The sequence below is a fragment of the Dufourea novaeangliae genome, unplaced genomic scaffold (assembly GCF_001272555.1).
Source record: "Dufourea novaeangliae isolate 0120121106 unplaced genomic scaffold, ASM127255v1 scaffold101, whole genome shotgun sequence".
Lineage (NCBI taxonomy): Eukaryota > Metazoa > Arthropoda > Insecta > Hymenoptera > Halictidae > Dufourea > Dufourea novaeangliae.
The window spans coordinates 3,438,694-3,461,931 of NW_015373989.1; the positions used below are offsets into that span (position 1 = coordinate 3,438,694).

Here is a 23,238-nt window from a genome sequence, read left to right on the forward strand (position 1 = left end):
ATGGCGGCTGTGCCTGATATGTCGCACCTCACCCCCGAGGAGAGGAGCACCATCGAGGAGGTTATGATAAGGCAGCGGCAGGAGGAGGAGAAGGAGAATGAGATTATGAGGTGTGTATACGGATCCATGCCCCCTCCACTATACCCCCCTTCAGCCACGGTACCGTTCGTGGCCGAATTTTACGGTCACCCTGCCTCTTATTGCCTGAATTAACTTTGGATTTGTTCTCTATCTGTATGTTTTCGTTTCGTTAATTATCAGGGTATGGATTTAGGTACATTCATGTTTACTATTGTAGGAGGTCCATCGAATTCCGAATGATATAAAAATCTCGTTAACGTTCATCGAACTTGTAAAGAGTAGTGAATTTCAAACAATTTTGTATTCTATAATTGTATTAACACAACCACAGTATACAGGCTAAACCAAAAACAGGTTCATAACTTCCAGGGTAAAGATAGTACTCGCCAAATGATGAAAAAAAGTTCTAATAAACAGGGATCATAAAATTCCAAAGTTATAAACAATTTTTTTGTTCCGGTTAAAGCGAGTAACTTTCTTGCCATGGGTATTATCGTATCGTATACAATGAAGAAAACTGAAAAAAAAACTATTGAAAATTGTAGAAAACTTTAACCGGAACGAAAAATTGTTTACCACTTTGAAAATATTAATTTCCGACTATGTTTATTAGGACTTTTTCGATTCATCATTTGGCGAGTACTATCTCTACCCTGGAAGTTAAGAACCCTTTTTTTTGCTTCACCCTGTATAACTGTTACACTTCGAGTCCGTTTCAATCATTTCTTTCGTACCTTACCCCAATGTCGATGAATCTCATTTGCCCGATGTTTACGTTCGTTCTATTTATAACGAGGATTGCGTCATCGAATCAGAAACGCAATCTTTCGTGGTTGTAAATAGTACAAAGGTCTCTTTAGTTAGAAACCAAGGACTCCCGGCGTGGTTCACCGAGAGAATGAATAAATAAGGGATAAAGTCAGAGAGAACGGTCGGGCGTTGGGCTAGTAGTACGAGACCTCAATGGTCAGACGGCACAGTGGCGCACACAGAGGCCACGAAATGTGGATGGGAAACGGTCACGCGTCGGGTGATCGGAATTACTGAACGGACGAAACGGATATATCCGATCGATCCCGGTACACAACGTAGTACAATCTTCTTGACCAGCAAATTGTCGCGCCTCCTATCCCTCTGCCCGACGAGTTCCGCCTGTTTCCCGGATTTCACCTGTACTTGTCAGTCCTTGACCGCTTTATATCCACGAAATTTTCTATTCAAGTGTATTCATCGTTCCACGCGCGCGCATACACACTCACGAGGCGATTATCCTGCCGGTTCGCGCCGTGAAATGAGAATTTGTTGTTTTAACCCCTGAGGCAAACCGGTCTGTCCAACTTAATGATCCCCACATCGCCTTTTCCCTTCGCTTTATACCTGGAACTGCTGGCAACACGTACGGAACTGCGATCAGGAGTTGCGTCACTTTAACCGACATTACTGGAAACGAGATCACAAGCGAGTGCAAGTGCACTTGATCGTGAAACTCTCTTTCGAAGATTCCGTTTTCATCGTCTATTAAATAGTCCCTAAACCAAACATCACAACAGGTTTGAACTTTTCGAGTGCACTGTTCTTTTATTGCAGATCATACAATCTTTTGCCTCTGCGTCGTACATCCAAATAGACTACAGTAAATCCTCGATGAATGTTCGAAGGAACTGAACATTCAATATTTCATAAATAAATTGCCATACACGGTGAAACAGACATTATTAACGTCAGAATATTCCAAGTACTATCACTTCGCTGAACCTCATTAAAAAGTCAGCGTTACACACCTGGAGACCTCTCAGTACCGAGGAGCTTTCGAATACCGATCGTGGATTTACTGTACCACCTCGCCCAAACGGAAAACACCGATCGAACGCGCGTATACACACCCTATTTACCGTTTTTCTCGATCCATGAACGTGGATCGACTATGTATACGTTCGAAAAGAACGACTTTGCACCTGGTTGTATAGGGGGAGGGTTGGTGGTGCTCGGTGACGGATGCGGCAACTTCCCTTATTCGCGTGCAATTACGGTGCACGAGGGAAGGGGGAGGAGGGAGTAGGGTCGTAGTCGACCGGAGGCGACGTCGAGGAAAATGGGCGCCGTTCTTCGAGGAAGGCGTTTTATTGATAGCTTGTCGCTGATGGAACACGGGAACGTGAGAAAGCGGACGAAAGCACGGAAGAGAAACAAAGAGGCACGCGCGAGGGCTCTGCTCGAGGGGGGATTGGTTGGATCGAGAGAGAAAGAGAGAGAGAACAAGGAGGGCGAACAACACGTCGGACAAAGAGAGACAGAGAGGGGGTTGAAAGGGAGAGATAGAGTAATGAGGAAAGCGTGCTTCGCCATACCGATGCGAGATCATGTAATGTGGACGACAAGTACGTGTAGGGGCGCATGTAAAAAGCAAAGCAGCAAAGCTGCAGTTGCATAGGGTATGCATAGGGGTATGCAGGCTACAGACCGTGGATGGAGTGTGAAAGAGGGACTGGATTGGCACGGTAAATTCTTGGACGGTAAAACATAGAGGGGTGGGTGTACACCGCGAAAAGGTGGCGGTTCGAACCAAGAGAAACGACCAACCCCCTTTCCACCCCGCGGGGGTCGCTCCTTTGCTTTTCACTTGGTTCGCGACGACGACGCGGAGAGCTTCTAAGTTTGTCGTCGAGGCGACGTCGGACCCTTTGATATCGCGCAGTTGGTAATTTTAGTTCTCCTATGGAACCGTGGTTCGCTTACGTATTGGAAGGCGATCCCACGGTAAAAATAGAACCGTAACCTTTCAATCCCTGCGTGGTCGGTTGTTTCGTTGCGACACGTTTCGGAATCGGTATAATTAAAATTAAAGAAATTAAAGGATGTCCACCTGGGTGGGGAATTATTTCCGTTACTTTTGCGGGTCAAATTATTGTCATCCTGTATTCATACACGGGGAATTATCTTTTTCCCTTCTTCAACACATGCTTCCTCTCGCTGTCTCTCTTTCTCGCGCAATGATCGATTGTTCGTCGCCAGAAGCTTGAATAATGACGAGAGCGTTCTGCGTGTAGACGCGAACAGAAAAGAAGAAAACAGAAAACGTTGAGCTGTAGGATGTGTCGACGCATCGTGGACTAGGTGGAGGAGGATTCTTTGTCGATCGCGCGTGCAACTGCTCGCGTGAAAAGCGTCGCGCGGAGAAGCTTTGTGGGACATAGAGAAGTCGCGCGCGCTCGAATCACCGAGGTGTTCGTTAAGTAACCTACATTTCTCCGCTCGGTTCTCCGCTTTTGATCTGCCCCCTTTGTCACGGACGTATATATCTATATATATATCTATAACACATCGAAAAGCCGAAAGAGTGGCCGGATCTCGGTGGTTGCGTGCACTCGTGCGACTCACGGACGATTATTGGTAAAGTAATTAGAGGAACGTGGGAGGACACACGGTGTACTTTGTGACGTGCCGCCGCCGCCGCGCTGCGACCTTTGTCTCGCGATCGGCAAACTCAAGATTTAGGTTACCGCTTTGCGACTGTTCGATGCAAATTTCCGCCGCGAACTTCCTTCGCCCGGCGCGATTTAATAGGACCGTGGATTGCTCTTTACGTCTCGAGCGGTACTGGCTTCCTCGGGGTATCGAAAACGGATCGGGAAAGATCATCGTCGATTTATCGCGATTCCTTGCGAGCCACGAAAGATAGGTTCGTGATTTGTTGAATATCCCGTACACTGGTTGCCTCGTTCTATTCTCTAGAACAATGTTTTTCAATCCTTTTCATCTCACGGCACATTTGAACCTACATTGCGTGGTGTAACTATGAAATCATCAGAAAATGTTCAATTCTTATGTATTTTGGTTGAAATAAAAATGAACCAAGTATGTCTGAAATCGTGTTGAGGAATATTGTTTCTCCAGGAAAAGATAGATTATATGCCCTAGAAAAAAGGTGGTTCGTTTTTATTCTAACCAAAATACATAAGGATTGAAAATTTTAGGTTGGTTTTATAGTTATGTCACACAGTGTATAGTTAAACCTCCAACAATGATGTGCACGTATAATAAATTTAAAGAGGTTTTAATTTTGATATGTACACTTGTGCTTTGGATTTCTTTCGAAAAAATCTACCATCCTCTCATGGTACACCGGTTGAAAATCAATGCTCTAGAACAACGGCGGGCAAACTGCTACTTCCAAAGCCACTCTGTACGATTCCCAAGGCAATATTGGGTTTCATTGCCATTTTAGTAGGACCACTATATATACAGTTGTACCTTTATTATTTATAAATAATATTTTCTGTCGCTCTTGAATATTCAAAAATGCGTGAAAAGTATTATATGTGGCTCTTATTATCGACAAACTTACCCACCCTTGCTCTAGAAGTACAGATGTCCTGTAATAGGCATAGTGGGTATAGTCACCAAGAAGAAGTACAAACGTTTATTCTGTGGCGTACTTACAGAAGCCTTTTTATAAATTGTCACCAATATAGCACCGAGATGTAGACCATCCTTTGTATTCCCGAGTTAACAGCATAATCTCCAGAATACTATAGGTCAAATAATGGATCGCTCAGCTTGTAATATCGATAACTAGAATACAGAAACTCTTCCCTGAATAGGTATAATTAATCTCTGAAGTTACGCTGATACGTAGACTGCAGATTAAATTGGTAAAGATAACATCAGATCCAGCACATTTTCTGTCTTATTATTATCACAATAAAATCCCTACGAAATGGAGGAAAATTCAATCTTCACATTTGCCTTTACAAATCACTTCGAAAAATGTTATTTTCTATAAAGATCGAGTCTACTCATATGGTACGGAAGACCGTCTATACTGGAAAAATAACCTCCGCTGATAGCGGTGACCCGATAGATACAATCGAAAGGTATCCTAGTCGGTTATCACCGCTTCCCATGTCCCAGGGATCCAAATTCGAACCTGCCTGATGCCAACAACCCTTCGTTGTAGCTCGTAAGATCCGTACACACGACCTAGAGACCGAGACTACCGGTCGAAAAGCTGCAGCTCCCTGTGCCAAGTATCCCTCCACATACCTCTCGTTCCCACCCTTCTCGTGCAATGATGGCAACCTACTTGGCTTAGGAATCGCCGTCTACCTGGACCTTCCACGGCTGGTGTCCTTCCCCTGTGATTACGCCGGGTTTTAACGTTGTTTACGAATCCCCTTGGCTGGGCGAAGCTCTCATCTCGATCGGCTGTCTAGCGCGCGCGATTAGTGCTCCAGTTTCTTTGAAGTGAATGTCGAGGAGGCGCGAGCAATTTGATGCACGACGAGGTGATTGTTGATTTTTAGGACGCGGATGGATCGATATAATGTAAAAGCGCGGAAAAACGGCGGGACGGTATTCATCAAAGTTTCAGCGGTCAAGCGAAAGACGTAGAAATGTCCCTAAGCCGACGGCGGCGACGACGACGACGGCGGCTAGAATAAATCGATGACATCGGTCACATTCCATTCCAGTTCAATTACCTCGCCGATGAAGTGACTTTCCCTCTTCGGTATCAAAGCGTGACTGTTCTTCCCCTCCGACTCCGGCTACTCACAATCCCATCTTCCTGCCGCTAATTAACGAACGCTCACTCTCTCTCTCTCTCTCGTCTTCCCTTCAAAGGGCAGCCCGCTACGCGAGAAGTGAATTGGCGTATCGCGACAGTTGGCGGTTTGTTGATTCGTGTAAAGGAATTTCGAAACTCTGTTTTTCTCAAAATTGTAGTATAGGAAATAGGAATTTGTTAAAGAAGTAGATCGTTGAATAGAACTTGCATAATTGTTAGAGATGTCAATGTGCTACATTCTCGAACGTCTAATTGTTCATTCCCGGAAAACCAGACGAGCAACGGTCCGAGTTCCGAGTGCATCGACACGGTTACGCAGGTGGAATTAAACAGCCCAGCACCTAAACGAAATCACGTCGGGGGAGAGATAAAAGTAGAGCGGAGGCAAGTGGCCGCGGTGCTGCAATTTCCAGAATAACCTCGGCTCGCGAGGACGGTCGTTGTCGGAGTCGGAAATTGAATCATGAAGCTTATTGCCTATCTTCTTCCACGCGTTGTTAAATAATTCCACTAACTTAATACTTCACGCGTAGATATATTCACGGTAATTGTTCCTATACTGTCACGAACGCAATTGATTCGAAACTTCCATACTCTACTATTATTTGAATCGTTAAAATTATAATTTCTTGTCAAAATAAAGCTCTGTACTATATAATTCTATACCTCTGTAATGTCGATACACGTAGCCTCTGTTCCGTCTCGACACCAACGCCTCGAGTGTTCATTGAGGTCCCATTAAACCATTCGCTATCGTCCCCTCTCGCTGGCAACGTCATTCGCTCGCGAATAAAATTGCTGGAGCCCCAAAAACTTCCTCCTTGCCGTTCAATTTCAAAGAGGCTCGCTTCAGAGGTTTCTTCGAGTCACCGCGAGCTTCGAAGTTATTCGAAGCGTCCCCACACAACTGAAGTGGAAGGAGGGTAGCCAAGCTACCAGAAGGTTAGGGGTGGTTGGTTTATTAGTTGAGATATTGGGAGGGCACGCTTTTCCTCCCTTTTGTTCTCCAACTTTCTCCCTTCTTCTTATTCGCTCGGCGAAATAATCTCACCGATGTTTTTGTTGTTTGCCCCCGCAGACAGAAGCATTACGAGCTGAAGATCCTCGAGGACGCGGTACGGACCACCTCGGAGAGGCAGAAGAAGGCAGGAGTCGAGCTGCACGCCACGTGTCACATATGCATGAAAACCAAGTTCGCCGCCGGCGCCGGCCACACCTGCAACTACTGCAGCATCCGGTGCTGCGCACGCTGCGGCGGAAAGGTCAATCTACGGTCGAACAAGGTACGGCCGAGATTCGGTAAAAGAAGCGGGAACGGTATATATATAGCGGAGCGACGAAGGTACACGAAACGACTCTGTGAATTCCCTGTAATCCGACCTCCGCGACCCTGTAGATCGCGTGTGCAATGGACGGGGCAGAGTTGGGTCTCGAACGAGGAGTTTTATTTTATATTACCTCGACGAAGAGGGGGGAAACAAATTTCTTTGGGTGGCGAATCGGTACCTCTACCTGCTGGTAGATACTTTTTTAATTAATCCTTTAACGTCTTTGCCCTTAAATTGTTATTTCAAAATTACGAGAGCGATGTATCTTGTTATTTCGAAGTGGAAAATATTGGTATTAAGCAGACCCATTTTATTTCATCTTTCTCATTGTTTCCTTTTTGTTTAAATTTATTTTTGGAGGGAATACTTGATTTTCTCAACTGAACAAACAGAATATTGTTCGTGTACTTTTGTTTCTCTCGTCCCAGAGTCTTGGTGTCCGATTGCATGTAATAATTGTAGGAGCGATATCATCGATTCATCGAAAAGTGGTATAATCTGGCGTTAAGAAAATTAAGAGATTGAATTAGTTCAGCCGGAGATCTGTCCACAGAGAGATGCCCGATAATCCGCTATTTTTCGTTTAATTACGGAAGCCACTTAAATTTAGTGAACATCCACGCTTTGAGGGATCACCGAGTTTTATTTGTCGTCGCGTCGACCAGGATCGCGACCAAAAAAGATTCATTACCTAAATGAAGGGATCAAAGGGACTCTCTATGACGGTGGAATCGATGCTCAGAGGGGGATGAAACGTTCGCGACATTTCGAAGTTTGGGGCTTTTCAGAGGGGAGGTGTAGAAAATCTGGACTTAAATTCTAGCTGGACAAAACGTCGTAATCTGTCGTTTGCTAATTTTAACAATAACACTTGATATCCACTCGAGGGTAATACTACACTTACTTACTGCAACAGTGGGTCCGGGTCATCGAGAGAAGAGTATCGAGAAGTTATTCGTTCAACTTCCCGAAGACAGTTAGGCCGCGGTTGAACTGGATACCTCAGAGATCGATAAACGAGATCGTCGATCGTGACACGCGAAGGTCCGCCGCCGCGGGCAATGCAAATCAATGTTTTTCATGGCGTGAAAACCCGAGTCACTGGCTCTCTCGGCCGTTACTGATAACTCTGATCAATGGGATCTCGCGGCGGATCTTCACGGCCCGGAGAAACGGAAACGGGGGCCTACTATTGCCGACTCCTTCGAACTATTATCTCGCGGCTGTCACTATACATTTAACCGAACTATATTCGCTGGCGGGTCAAACATACACACATAGTCGCAGCTCTCTAAATAGAATGACAGCGGAAGGTGACATATGACTCATAAATAGTACTGTATCTGTCGCGATATGATAACCCCGGACAGGGGATGGCTTATTTCTAACGCGGAAAGTTGAGGAACTACGGTCGTACGTTGGTAAATATGTAAACTCCAACATTAGAATTTTGAAAAGAAAGATAGAACCCTCGTGAAGTGTATAGATGGTTCCATCAGGCATCTTTTTCCACGATGCCTCTAACCAACCTTTGAGCACTAATTGAACATCGAATCTAATTATTTAATATATCAGCTCTATAATATAATTAGCTCTAGCGTTCATTATGTTAATTACGGGAGGCACCGTGAATCTCAGAAAATGTCAACGTTGATTGAAAAAGTTCAAAGACGGAGGGGTTCGATCAATCCGACGAGAATCGAAGCGAAAGCCCCTATGAAATTCTTACTCGGTGAGCTTCACCTTCGCAGACATTTCTGTGCCGCAAACTCGGTTAACGTTGGAGGGGGATCTTAATCGCGAGTTTCGAGAGTCTCGTGGACTCAACGCGATTTCAGCATGGGGTGAAGGGAAAAAGAGCTCGTGGAAAAATGGTGCTGCGACATACAAACACGATTTATCGCGATTCGATTCGTTCCGTTTATCATCGTCGCGAAATTACGAAATCCCGCGGTCAGCGAGCGGCGTCGGCGATAGGGACGGATTAAAAGCCCAGGCCGATCACTGGCTGGAAATGTCAACTTCCTGGAAACAATTAAGGGCAGTCGTATCGTAAAAGACGATAACCGGCCCGCGTATCGTCCGCGCACGGCTGAAATACGTGGAAATAATTGACCTATAGCGAGCCTCCACCCCCTACCCCCCTCCTCTACTGGCCCACCTCGTCCTCCTGGCTACACCAATTAACCCTTATCGCGGACGCGTGTACATTGCGTCCGTGGGCGTAATGCCATCGCTAAATAACCATCCAGCGAATACGTTTTCCATTTATGCGCCCGCGTATTCTGTCGGTCCGATCGCCACCACCGTCGCGCGCAATTTCGATAGAATTTTCATCAATGGGAATGAAATAGTGCCCACGGCTCACGTTCCCCGAGGCTTTTTATTTCCTCCCGACCCTTGTCTTTGATGCCCCGTGTGCCATTTACAACGGCCCCTGTTCCGTTCGGTTATTGAACATTTCCTGGATTACAGGTCGATGGATTAACTATTTTTGAAACGTATTCACGACCGAACCGAATCGACATTCTTCTTTCACCGGGCACCTCCTAACAATAATGTTCGTTAGATCTCGTTACGTGGATAAAAATGTACAGAGCAAACTCAGCTTCCGCCAAGGAAAAAAGGGGTGCAGGAATAAGAGCCTTCCTACCACTTGATATAATTATTTTAGGTAGTGAAATAAATGTTAGACCAAATGTGTTAATTTGGCATCAACTTCAGCAACTCCCAAGACCCACAGGACGCTTTCTCCCCTAATGGGGGCTGAGTTTGTTCGTGAGATACGATATTGTCAATAGCTTAAGATATTAGAAATAGCCAATGCCTCGGAGGACTTTTTCGCTAAGGAAAAAGTTGTTTCAAATCACCGCAGGAATCATCCCTTTCAAGGACTTGCAATTATTTTGGACACTGTATACGTATGTACTTTTCGTCGTGTTCTCCGGGCTCGCAGCGTATCGGGCAATTTAACATCGTTTTTGCGAGTGTTATGTAGTATCCGTTAACTAAGAAATAGGAAGCGCCGGGGACACGTCGTATAGAGGGTATAATGCACGCGCGTGTTGCCAGCCGGCAAGTGGTGGTATAATAATAGAAGCAGACGCGCGGAACTTCGGCTTACAACTTCCTGTAAGTTTATTGGTTTTCGTCGTACTTTCGCGTGGCTTAAGAAACAGAGGGGTTGCGCTGCGTCGAGTCGGTTAAAGCGAGTACCTCGGCGCTTACCTCGTGGTTCCTCGAGTCGCGCGTAGAATAACCTACGGACAACAATTTATAATACTCCTGAAACTATCTACCTTGGTTTTCCCGTTAAAAGAATTCTCATCGTATCCAACAAAATTCTGTTAAAATATTAATCATGTGGGAAGCGGCTCACCCCTTAATGACGTCCCTACCCCTTCCCGCGAGGTTTCCAATAACCATCCAGTTCATAAAACACGTTCGAACGAGCGTGTTCAAACGTCTCATTTCATATGCCCGAAAATACACCGGCCGATGGAACACGGTTGTCTAGGTGGAGGGGGGACGCACACAGGCACGTCCGCCGCGCGTAGCGGTTCGTCCCGCGCACGTACTCCCACACAACCACCCCCTTCTCTCTCACAGGGCCACACGCAAGTACGATGATAAACGTCACGGCGCGCGTTACGACATCATCGATCCGGGCTCGTACGTTTCCTCGGCGGATAGACCAGCCAGCGACGCGATACAACCTTCGCTTAATTACGGTTCGTGAGTCCCAGCCAAGTGGGGTTCTTCGATTCGTGGAACATCAGGGCCCGAACGAACCCCCGGGAAGCGTTCATCCACTTCCCCCACCAAGCGAGTTGCCTTCCGGTTGTAGGAGCGAATGATCGTACCCGGTAACGTGTACACCTTTCCGTTGGCCCTTCCTTTTTGCTTCCTTTTTCGTTGTCGTCGACGCCGTCGCGGTTTAGGCCGGGCTGCGTGGCAGCTTATGAATGGGGCGCGTCCCTGCGTGACGTCACCGGCCAGGGAAACGTGACGCAACATATTGATCTAAGTTTCGTAGGGAGGGTTACAGTCCATGATAGGCGGCGAGAGGAGTGAGAGGGAGGGGGAAGAGGAATGGAATACAAGGTGGCCGTTGAATTTACGTTGTTCTTCGGTTTAACGTGGTTGTACCCTTGTTTTGGCCGCGACGGCGGGTGCCGCCGATCCTGGGAAGGAGTGGCTTTCGAGCCCCGGCCCGGGCGTAGGCGGAAGGATTGGTAACGGGAAAAAGAGAGATTTGAAACGTGTACGGATCCCTCCGGGTGATGTCGCGTTTCTAATAATGATATCGACGTGGGAGGGTTGAGAGTCCCTTAAGATATTTCTAGCGATTGACGTACGCCGAGTATATATAGGGAGTCTCGTGGTTGATATTTAGGAAGTGATTGATATGCCGGGATACTCGAGAGTCTTCGGAGGACTCGATCGAAAACGGAAGAGTGGATTTCTATTTAACTGGAGACATGTTCGGAATATTGTCGTTCCTTGGGCAGCTGCAACGAAACACCGACGATCGACCCTTTCGAAGGCACGCGCGTCACCGATGCCACCCGCCGGCATAGTTCGCGTTGTCCCATCGAATTATGCCGATTTTCGATTAACGACTCGCCCGTTCCGAAATTGCTGAAGGTCCGGGACTGGCAGGCCAGGCACGCGGAGGTGAATATCTGCAAAGCGACCCGTGCGGCCGGCTTCTCGACACCCAAGGCTGTCCCCGCCGATCTATTGTGTAGCTCCGCCTGTGGCCGAGTGCACGTGTGTATCTCCTGGTATTTATGTCAGGGGAGCAGGGACTGACGGTAATTCTAATCGAACCCTGTCTCCGCGGAAGTATCCTTCGTTCCGATACAGCATTCCAGGTTGCTTCACGTGCTGAAAGATCGATGGCTCGGCTCCTTGCAGCGAAAAGCTGTGTGCCCCGACACTTTGAACGTGGACGGGTCATCAACTTCAGACGTATTATAGTCTTTCTCTCTGCACACGGTCGTCCGGGAAATAAGAAAAGAATATCTTGTAAGAGTTAATATTGATGTTAGAATATAGTCCGAGGCGTTAGTGAAATTTAATCTTCAAACTCGGAGGATCTTTAAGTAATCCTAGATCTGTATAAATCATACGATGAGTGGCAGGGACTATTGCCTTCACGATAACAGTGTGAATATCTTTCTAATTCGGATTTCCTCGCAATGCAGATGGATTTCCAGTAATCAGAACGACGTATAATTACAAAGTACACGACTAAAATCCGCATCCTCCACGAAACTGCGACACAGGGTGTTTCGTGTCTCTGTCAAGGGTCGCAAGTAGCTGCCCCGGGCACTCGAGAATGATTAAACGCGGACTCGCGTGATTCCCCATAACGAGTCGCGGTTCGCATAAATAAGCCCGGCGGTGGTCGGAGAGTTGGCCAAGTTTCTCCTACATACTTGGAGGCATCTGTCGTTCCTCGAGGACTGGCTTCCTCCCTCCGTCCTTTGGCCAAAACCGCGCGAGCAATCGGAGCCGCGTGCCCGTGTGTGTATGTAGGACAAGCTGAAAAGTTCGGACGGGCGAAGTTCCGGGCTCGTGACGCTAATGCACGCGGATCCCCGTGATGGCCCTCCGTCGTCGTCGACCGAAAAATCGAGAAAACGAGGAAAGGGGTTGGGAAAAGGTCGAAGTTGTTCGGAGACATAAACCCCGGTCCCGGCGTGAATAGGACCGGGAGGCGATCACGAAGCCTTTGCATGGTAATTAGCTGTTTACGTGGGCGTGCGCACGCCCACAACCTTCTCTTATACGCAGGCAGACATCAACGATCCCGTTGTTAACGGTTTTGTCGAGGACTCGTTTCCTGGCCCAATGATTCCTGATGTAGTGGTAGCTGTTTCCATAAATTTTGTTGTTAACTACGGAATTCCCCTGCTCGTGGATCCCTCAGCGAGCGATGTTCTCAATTATTCCGTTTCGCATCGGGGCGCAAGTAGAGGATACCGATGATCCCGGATACGTTCTATCAAAGACATCCAGTACTCGTGAAAAGCCTCTTTCTTTTGCATGTTTCTTCTCGACGGTACTGCGGACAAACATGATTTCATCATGTTCGACTTCAAAAGGAGTCTGTATACGACACGCCAGTAGGACGGTTGTGGGCGCTAGTTGGCTTGAAGGGTCGTCTGAGCACCGATGCTACTCGTCGCGTAGACTTTATTATCTGAAAAACCGAAACCCCTGTCCACCGTTACCCCGCTTTTCTTTCTGGCTTTCTGAAAAATATTCCTCTTGCTATTCAGTCAAGACTCTTCTCGGTTTCGGAACGTGGTCTTGTTAGAAATGAAAAAGCTTGCCTGGTCGAGTGCCATGCGATTTGTTGCCTTCACAGATTCCTGGACAGTTGCCTCGAACAATTCTGATTTCCCTCGCGTCTGGCGAGTATGGATTGTCATCGCTCGAGATGACATGTCACACGATAGATCTAAACTACATGTAGACTGATTGAAGAATTGCCGATCTAGAGGAGTCTTGGTCAATCGGCGGCAAACGATGATTTGCCAAGATTGGCCGGTAGAGCATCGCGTTATTGGCGGCGTGGTGAGTTATCGGATTGGCTTGAACGACCGTATCGATCCAGGCTTCTGTACTAGAGGCAACGGGACGTCAACGTCCATGCCGATGTCTGTATCGTCGTCGTCGTCATTGTCTGGTTCTTGGCTGGCGTCGGCGTAGCTTGCGTTGACACAGGCTGCGTACACAGGGCCCCGTGATAAAGTAATCTGAATTAATTGGCCTCTAATTAATTAATGCAAATCACCGGCAATTCGCCCTCCCCCCTTACTGAGTCGGCAAGCTAATGATCATTTACGTTACGCCCGTATACGCAGAGAGCGACCGTGCTCCCGTTCCCTTGGACCAAGCTCCGTTGGCCGGCCGTTCAAGGAGAGGGTGAGAGACGGCTCGAGGGCCGTATCCCTCCCTTCCCCACCGCCACCATCGCGACCAACGTTTCTCTCTTTTTAGGCTCGGGAAAATAGCGCACACACATACGTACGGTACGTACGCGCGAAACGTTCGGTGGGTGGATGGGTGGGCACGGAAAGGGTGCCGCTAGCGTACACGGCTGGGATGAGGGTGGTGGAAAGGGGGTTGAGCTCTTGACATATTGCTACCTAGGCAACTCGACGAAGTGCTCTTCAGGTTCTCTCCCCCTGCCACCGCCGCCGCCTATCTTTCCTGCTTCGTTTCTCGCTCTACTCCTTCCTTCTCACCCACCCAACCCCTACGCCCCCCGTCGTCCCCCTCGCTGCTTCTTTCTTCTCTCTTTTTTTTTCACCCGTACACCCTTTCTCTTTCCTTTCCTATTCGGTGCACTCCTCTGTGTTCCACGGCACGGGGCCGCCAGTCTGCAACGAGGTTCGGTCGGTGTTGCAAGTCTCGCACGTAAAGAAAAAAAGAAAAGAGCCTCCATTTCTCCGGTGCACGCGCCCTTTTCCGTCAGTACGTTCCCCCGTTTTTCTCCTCGACGTCGTACAATAAGACCCGCTTCGTGCGAACTGGTCGTGTCCGTGTGCCGGGGATCGTTCGTTTCGTTTCCTCCCTCGCTTGTCTTGCGTTCCTGATTCCCGTTGGCTACTGTAATCTCGCGATTGAACGGCCCCGCGCGCGGAGCCTCGCGACGGAACCGCGCGAAAACGCTCGACGGTGCCACGGCCATGAATATCTCTAGAGGTTTCTCGTTACCCGTGTCGAGCGAGAACAGCTTCGCGACGGATTATCCAGTGCGAGTGGGAATAATCGTGTACGAGAGATTCGGAAGGCGGTCCACGGAGGGACGCTACTCACCGTGAAAAACGGCCCCGGCCATTAAACTGCGCGGGGGCAAGAAGGTAAAAAAAAATCAATTCGCTCCGTTCGCCGCTTTCGAAACTGGGACGCTTGGATTCCCTGGTAACGAAGTGTCTTCGGATTGATGACGCCTTATCGTCTGAGAAAAGCGAATGGTTTCTCTGCTTATATTCATTTACCTTCACCGATTTTTTGTTCGGATTACATTCTCTATAATTATGGAAGGAACGAACATTTGCTTAACACGTTGACTACCACAGTGAAAAAAGCCGTACGTAGTCAGACACACTTTATTTCGTCTTTTAAGTCATAAATCGTCGCAGACATATGAGTTTAGTTAATAGAGGCTGTCTAGGTCTTGTTTTAAATTATAATGAGTATATTCATTTTACGGGACATATTTTGTAACGGTATTTCATCCGTTCACTGCATCTTCTTGGCATCTTTTACGGAAATTCTTTCTGCATAAAATCAAGGACCAGTAGTCATCTCAAGACTATTTCAAACAGTTTTACAATATCTTTTTTTTATAAACAATGTGCTTGCTGACGATAAATAACGAACTACAGTAAATACTTGATAAGTGTTCGAAGGTTCCTCGGCACTGACGAGAAGGGATCCCCAGGTGTAACGATGACTTTTTAATGAGGTTTAGCACAGTGATAGATCTTCGAATTCTGAAGTCAATTATATCTGTTTTAGCTGCATATGGACATTAGTTTATGACATATTTAATGTTCGAACACTCATCGAGGTTTTACTGTAGTAGTCACAGTGACATAGTTACGTCGTCGACACTAGAACTACCATATGAAAGTGAACAAAATTAGATAAGTTCTAAATTTTCCAAAAGCTTGTCATGTTTATCGACCGATCGAAATTTATATACGTTTCTCGTCGGTAGGTCTAGCGCATTAATGTCGTATAATTGATCTCCAGAGTCGTAATGTGTCAACGCGATTGCGCGTCACTCCCGGCACCGCGCAAAATTCCGTAAGAATTGGGGTTGGGCGGTGGTCGTAAGCGAGATTTCTCTCCCTTTCTTTTTTCTCCACGCGTAACTGTTCATGGAACGGCCTTCAAGAGGGGGGCGGGGGTTTGAAACTCGTTCGGGCAATCGGTCTATTTGATCGATAAACAGAACTCGGTCAAAATGACCGAACACCGAGGCCGGTCTGGGTTAACGCGAAATAAGTGGACCGCGGCAATCAACCCTCCTCCTCTCCGTCCAAGTATTTTTTTTCTTTTTTTTTTCCCTCTGTCGCGGGGTCGCGAGCAACTTCCGCGGAAACGTCACGCAATTACAGGGGGACACGCGGTGGGTCCAGGGACGGTCGACGACGGGGGCTGTATTCGCACCCGTGAATATCGCGATGAATCGATACGGTGGAGCGGCCTGCCCTCCCCCTCGCCCCTCCACGCTAGGCGCAGTTTGCACAATTATTGTTGCCCCCATTATCATTACTCGATGAATCCAATCCGGGATTCGCGAGTGCCCATATTCCACCCGCTAATCCGTGCGCGACGGGAACGAGGGCTTGGAAATGAAAACCCGTTCGCCCGTATTAGGCGACACGAATTCGAAACGGGGACTGTTGGTGGCGATCGTGTAAATGGTGGGAATTCGAGAGAAACGTTTGAACTGTTCGCTCGGTGGGATGTAATTAAGACCAGGTCGCGGCTGGACGTAGGTGTTTTCCTTTTTAATCCCCACGGGAATATCAGTGATGGGGTCCAATTCGATGCGTCATTTGTTTTTTTTTTTTTCAGTTTTTCCTGTAGGAAATATGTTCCTTTCCGCGTCGATGGTGTTTTTAGGATTCTTGGAATTGGGTCGGGTTAAGAATTCGTAACTACTTCGTGGACGTAGCAGCTCCTCGATATACAACGTGTTTACGAAATGGTGGTACAACCGGAAAGGATTCTATTGTACTTGGAAAGATATGTCGAAAATGTAGAATAACATTTGTTTCGTACGATGCTTCGGCTCCGAGATTATTTTCTAAATTAAGACGAATGTATTCATAGCGATAATAAGTAGAAACAGACTGTAATGAACAGACGAGTTAGCCAAGTCCTACACAACTGCCTGCGTGTCCAGTGGAGTTTCAAATTCGATTTTCTCGGAAATGAAACATCGTAAGAGAAAATGTTATTCTACATTTTCGACTTATTTTTCCATGCAGAATCACATCCTTTTGAGTCGTACTACTACCATTTCGGAAACACTCTGTATACAATGACGAATACAGACAGTATTCATTGCGAAGAAAGGGGAAGAATGACGGAATCTTTTATGGAAGAAGTTTCGTCGAGTGTATAGCGTCATCCGGCCTCGTTTTAATCTCCGTAGGAAGCGGCGAGACGCTTGGTAAAGCGTCGACGACGCTCGTAATTCAACGAGGAACCGAGCGCGCGTCTGTCCTTGCTGGGGACAGCGGTTGCTCACTGCATTTTAGCTCGCGCAATAATACGCGTGACTGGGCATGGAAAGTGTTATCGATGGGAACCGGCGTGTGCATTGTTTTATGGTTTGCTTCTAAATGGTCCATCCATCACCCTTTTATCTTGATGGAGTATTCCTGCCGGCCTATTCATCCTTCAAAACGGCCGACCGCGCGAACTGGGTAGCTCCGCTAATTATTAGCCCTCGTTCATTGTACGAAACGCGTGAATGGCCGCCAATGAAGAATGTGCTTTTCGTCCTAGACGTTCAATTTCTCTTTCCTCAGGACTTTCTCACCGTCGATATCGAATCGTTTCGAGGAGAATTCGTAATGTCGTACGTAATCATCGTAAATGTCATTTTTTATATGGTCCTGTCGACTTCTTTTAGTTTACGTTCCACTGCATCTAGCGAGACTCTTGGAACCCTAGAATCTTAACAATGCGGAACGTGTATACGGTACCGGTTGCGACGTAACAACGAATTCCAGCGAGCTATTTTCGTACCCCCGATTGCATCGGCAGCGGGATCTGCTTGATTTAATTTAACGTTACCCGGAGCAGCGAGGAGATTTGCATAAGAATTCACCCCGAGGCGATGGCCCGCCGTGGAGCTGGAGAGACTTCGTTAAAGGGGACTTCACAATTTTCCCTTCGGCCGAGCAAGACCACCGTCGTAGGGCTTCAGTTTCCCCGCGAGGAACCGACGCCGAAAATACGACCGGGAAGGTCTGCTTCTTCGACGTATCGCCTCGCGCTGTCCCCGCCGGGCTTCGTGTATTTATAACAAGGCGCCTCCTATCCACGCAACTCCGTTCGAGAAATATCGAAAGGATGTTGCTAGAAAATTTCGCGAGGATCCACACACAAACCGCGTGGCCTTAAGACGGTGAGCGAATCGAGAGGCTCGGCTTACGCGTTTCAATTAGCATCGTAACTGCTCAGATACCTATCGATGATTTCCTATTAATATCCTCGGCGCAAGCAGGTGACCTGGATCGATCAGTTGCCAGGACAGTTTCTCGCCGCTTAGTCTCCCTTGTACAGAAGATTTTCGTTAAAATAACCAGTTTGATGGAATCTTCTCGCGGCTGCTCGAACGCACCTCGGATATCAAAGAGACCTTAACGTTCTAGAGTCCTGAATACTCTTGATGTCCTTGAGATACCTGATGTCCCTGAAGGCTACGAGGTGCCGTGAACCTTCGAGGACTCTGAGAGCTTCGAATTCTCAGTATTTCTAGGACATTTGGAATTTCAGAAAAGAGATTATAGAATTCGAAGGTCTTGAATTTTTCTATAAAAAGAGCAGACCAGGTGTGGTTATCGTGGTTTACGAAAATCCAGAATATGTTTCTATTCTTTGAGATTTTAGGCTTCTAGATGTCTACCAAAATGCCAAGCGTTTTACAGGCCTCTGTAATCGTAAAGCCTCGTGGATTCGTTCTGATTCTGACGGAATCTTTCTGTTTTTCAGGTAATATGGGTGTGCATCCTCTGCCGCAAGAAGCAAGAACTCGTGTCGAGGACCGGAGAATGGATGACGAAGCCGAACCCCGGCGACGCGGACACCGCGATGCTGCGACAGATGCAGGACATGCAGGTGGGTGGTCCTCCGGGACTCGTGGACCAAACTCAGGATAAAAGACTGAAACTCGAGAGAGCGCACAGCGCCGCTGAGAAGGAGAATCTGCCCTTGTTACAAAGGAGCGGAAGCCTGCTCAGAAGACAGTATTCTCAGCAAGAACAAGTACGATTTACTTCATTCACGTTACCATTTTCCTGGCCACGGGGTAACGTATTGTCCCCTGTGGTCGTTAATAGCGCTCGTGCACGCACTGTTGCTCTGGATGTACAAAACAACAAAAAAAAAAAGAAACAGATTCTTGCAAAACATCTCCTCCCCCCTGCTATCCTTGTGTATGCTATACGAATTTAGTCGAAGCAAGGCGATGCCATTGGTAGATATCACTGTGTTTCACTGTCTCATCCTCACGAATCCATCGTGCCTTTGGACGATTCCATGTCCAAAATGAACATAATCATCTTCTCCGACCAGTTACATACACATGAAACCATAACATTCCTACGTCAGATCATCTTTGTCCATGGACCTGTTCGATCGATTCCAATGGAATGGTCCAAAGGTGCGGAACACCTCGAGAGTGTGCCTCTAGTATTGTCACGCTGATGGAAACAATTATGCAAACAACATCGCACTACTCGTAATACCCGCAATTGCAACCCCCCGACACACGGCGAAACCAGAGTCCCCAGGCCACTCCGTACGAGAAATGGAAGTTCCACGTCGCGATTTCAGGTCCCAGTGCGTCCACTGTCCACGAGCGACAGAGCGGATATGTCCGTGTCGCCTCACGCTAGGACATTACCGACGCCGCACGTAGCACCCTCGCATCAGTCCCAGCAGCCGCCGCCTAGGCATCCGGACGCGTACTCGGAGGACGATCCGAACCTGTACAGAGGGGAGATCGACGGTCTTATGAAACAGCAGAACTACCAGCGACACCGACCGATCTACCCGGTAAGGAAGCCAGTCGCCTCCCCCACCACCCCCTTCGATATTCCTCTCGTTCGATCGAACATACTGGGTCCCGGTGACGTTAACGGGCTCGAGATGCTGCGAGACTCTTGGAAAATTAAACATTCAACAAGTACTACCTCTCTCGATCCCTCTCTCTTTCTGGCACTTTGCAAACGCGTAGGAAGCGCCGTTGCCCCGATATTCTTGCGTAGGCAACGCTCGAGAGGCCTCTCGACGACCAGTCCCCTGAAGATTTACGAAACGAAAGTTATCGAATGAAAAGGGGGGGAGGAATCTCGGCAACTGTTTGCATCCCTGGTTCTAGCCACTTGTCTGGTTCAATCGACTCCACACGGTGCGTTTGGTCATCGTAGAACAGTCGAATCGTAATCACTCGATCTTCTAAGTTCTGGGACTCGTTCAATCGGAGGAACGCAAACTCCACGTTCATGTAGATTTGAATCGTATCTTCCCTCGATCATCACGCATCGAAAGCATTAAACCACTGTCATTTCGTCGAGTAGTCAGCACGTTTATGATCGCAGCACATCGTAGTCGATGCTATCCTACGCATTCGCGGTGGCATCTCTTGCACTTCCTACATGAGAAATGAGGAATGCTCTTGTTATAAAATCCAGAGTAACAATGGTTCGCTTGACTTAGATTAATCCCGTAAGAGGCCCTAGCGATTAGTTCACTGGCAGAGCTAGTACTTGCAAATCCTCCCCTGTATATCACCTGTCTTCAGCTTTCCAGTAGAATGAACACTGTTCTACGCAGACAACACGAAGCTGCTACCTGAGTGAGTAAGTCTCGTCGAAGATAATGGACATTATTAAATACTTTCTTATATAATGGTTTCTCACGATTTCGTAATTGATTTTCCAAGGAGAAGTGTTTATATCCAGGTCGCGAAACATATGGTCAGCCGATGATAGAATCCGGCCCACCACGTTCCGCGGTCCATCCGCCGCAGCAACATTCGGTGCATCAGATGCAGAGTGCGCGTCCCCAACAATCGGTGGGCGGACAGGGTGCTCTTCAGCCTCAAAGGAGCTTCAGCAGCAGCGAGGAGGAGCGAAGCACACCCGAGTGTGCCAGCGACGAGCCTGACGAGTCCGAGAAGGGTGAGTCCACGTTCGATCTCTATTCTAATTTTCCCTACTTACGTCGTCGACCGTATCGCTGGTTATCGATCGGTCGAATATCCGTCCAGGGGTTAATTATACAACACCCCCCGTACCCGAAGCCGCGATTCGATATATTGGCGGCCGCCGACGTCGCAGCCGCCGATTCGCGTTACGACATTTTCTTTTCCGAAAGCTCTCCCGATCCGTTAATCGCCCATGTAAGTATGTTTTCGTCATTTATGCAGAAAAAATACCTGTAGATTCGACGATTCAACGACTGTTTTTTCGTTCGTTTGATACGACCTTTTTTTCGGGAGGCGACGATACGAGCGCAGGGCGTCGTGGAGGATATGACATTTCTGTGCGATTTAAAGTTTCAGGGATCAGAATATCGTCTGGACGATGGAAAATTTCGTTACTGAAAATAACTCGAGCCACGCAATTACAGTCCCTGACTGTATCAATGTGACCACTTGTCTACATTAGACAGAATCTACCTAACAACACTTTCCTGAAGCATAATTGTTTTTCTTTAATGCAAAAATTTGTTTTTTTTTTCTATTATTACAACATGTTTTGTGAAAGTAGAGGTTTTTTGTACACTGGGAACACAGAAAAAAAAACGGTCATCGTTTTCTAAGTGGTCGTATTAATATAGTCAAATTGTAGGGGGGTGGTTAAGATAGCCAAGTGGTCGTATTAATATAGTCAGCGATTGTAGATTTACGAAATCTCATGAATCTTTCTGTAAACTCTGTCCCGCTAACCAGTTCCTTTCTTAAAAATTGTAACGAATTTTATATTCCCGCGAAGATACAGAAAGGATAACATTATACGGTGTGCCAGCTACAGCCCACCCCCGTAAAGTCCCACCCTTTAATATCGTAACACACGCTGCACCAATCGGGTAAAATTATTGCAAGATAATTCAGCGTTGCTCTCAGGGTTGTGAGAAACAGCCGGCGAAAATGAAGTTCGAAGTAGCGATCCGAATTCTTACGAGCTGGTATGTACGGTTCAATCTCATATCCAGGGACGCGTGCGTTCACTTCTCTTTCGCCCGTCCTCAGCCCTCTCTCCGGACACTTTCCAGAAGTTCATCGCCACTGACGGGCAATATTGGCCGCTCGTTACTCTTTCGAAATGTCACATCCTCGCGGCGCCAGCAGTCGTATAACTCAGCGCGCGGTTAAACGTCAGATCCACCGTCGAATCACCGTTCAGAGGCTGCAGCCACTGCCGTCCGCTAAAAGGATCGGCGGTCCGGGAAGAGAGACGTTATAGGGCCGCGGAGTTAGAGCCGTCTTACCTACCGCTTGCACGGGAGGATCAGCTCTGCCCTTGAAACTCTCCCCCCCGTTTCACGAGGGAGAAGCACAGAGGCGACACACAGAGACATACGCACACACACACGTACACACGCACACGGTGTTTCCGTGTCAGCGGACAATTGGTTTACGGGGGGAGGGAGAGAGATTGTGTGTGTGCCACCTGTATGTCCGCCGATATTTACAGGCGAGAGCCAACCAAGGAAAGTGTAATCGACCGATCCCGATGCTCATGCAGTCTAAAAAAATGCTGAACGCGTCGCCGCGTACGCGTGTATTTATAAAGCGATTAACGCCTGGCGAGAGGGGAAGTATTCCCCTCTGCCCCACCAGGTATTAAGACCAGAACCGACATTTCTCAGACCTCGTCCCCCTGTCCAGGGGTCGAACGTGTAACGCCTGAGTTTACGAGCACTCTTCTGGGGTGGTTTACGACCTAGCGGGAGTCCGAACGATCGAGAAGAGAGAAAAAGGAAAACGAAAAACTGGACCGATCTTTCTCCGTTTTTGGACCGAGAGAGAGGGAGATCCGAGAGGATGGAGCTGTGTGTGCGCTGTTCGATGTGAAATATTCGAAATGGGGAAAGTAGGTCTACTCCGTACAGCCGGATCGGGCCGAATGGAGTGGCAGATGAAAAGCGATACTGCATTATCGCGAAGGCGCCGGCGCGCTCGCGGGGTAGGTGTAACCGGGTTCATCCTTGGCTAATGAGTAAATTTAGGTTACCGACGCTGGGGATCTCCCCGCGCCACGCCGTTCTAACCCTCCCTCTACTACCCCCCTCGTGCACGTTCCACCGTGTTCACGAGAACACTCGACACCGTCGTCGCTCCGTCGCTTTTGTTCGACGCATTCGAGCCGATTTCGAACTGCTAGGGAGAGAAAGAGAATATCAGGGAGCTGTGTGTGTGTTTGTGTGCACGTGGTTCACGGTTGATTAGTCACGGGATCGGCGAACTGTGAACCGATTCAGATGCGC

The 23,238-nt window shown here is 47.8% G+C and overlaps 1 protein-coding gene across 1 annotated transcript in view; it reads left to right on the top strand.

The window, feature by feature from the left end:
• The window catches only part of LOC107187664 (regulating synaptic membrane exocytosis protein 2), a 73,467-nt gene continuing 50,229 nt past the window's right edge, over positions 1–23,238 (top strand). Inside the window, exons 1-5 of the mRNA XM_015575807.1 lie at positions 1–110; positions 6,726–6,930; positions 18,736–19,008; positions 19,579–19,812; positions 20,690–20,927. Coding sequence (XP_015431293.1) covers positions 1–110; positions 6,726–6,930; positions 18,736–19,008; positions 19,579–19,812; positions 20,690–20,927 — 1,060 coding nt within the window. The remainder of the gene's footprint in view (positions 111–6,725; positions 6,931–18,735; positions 19,009–19,578; positions 19,813–20,689; positions 20,928–23,238) is intronic.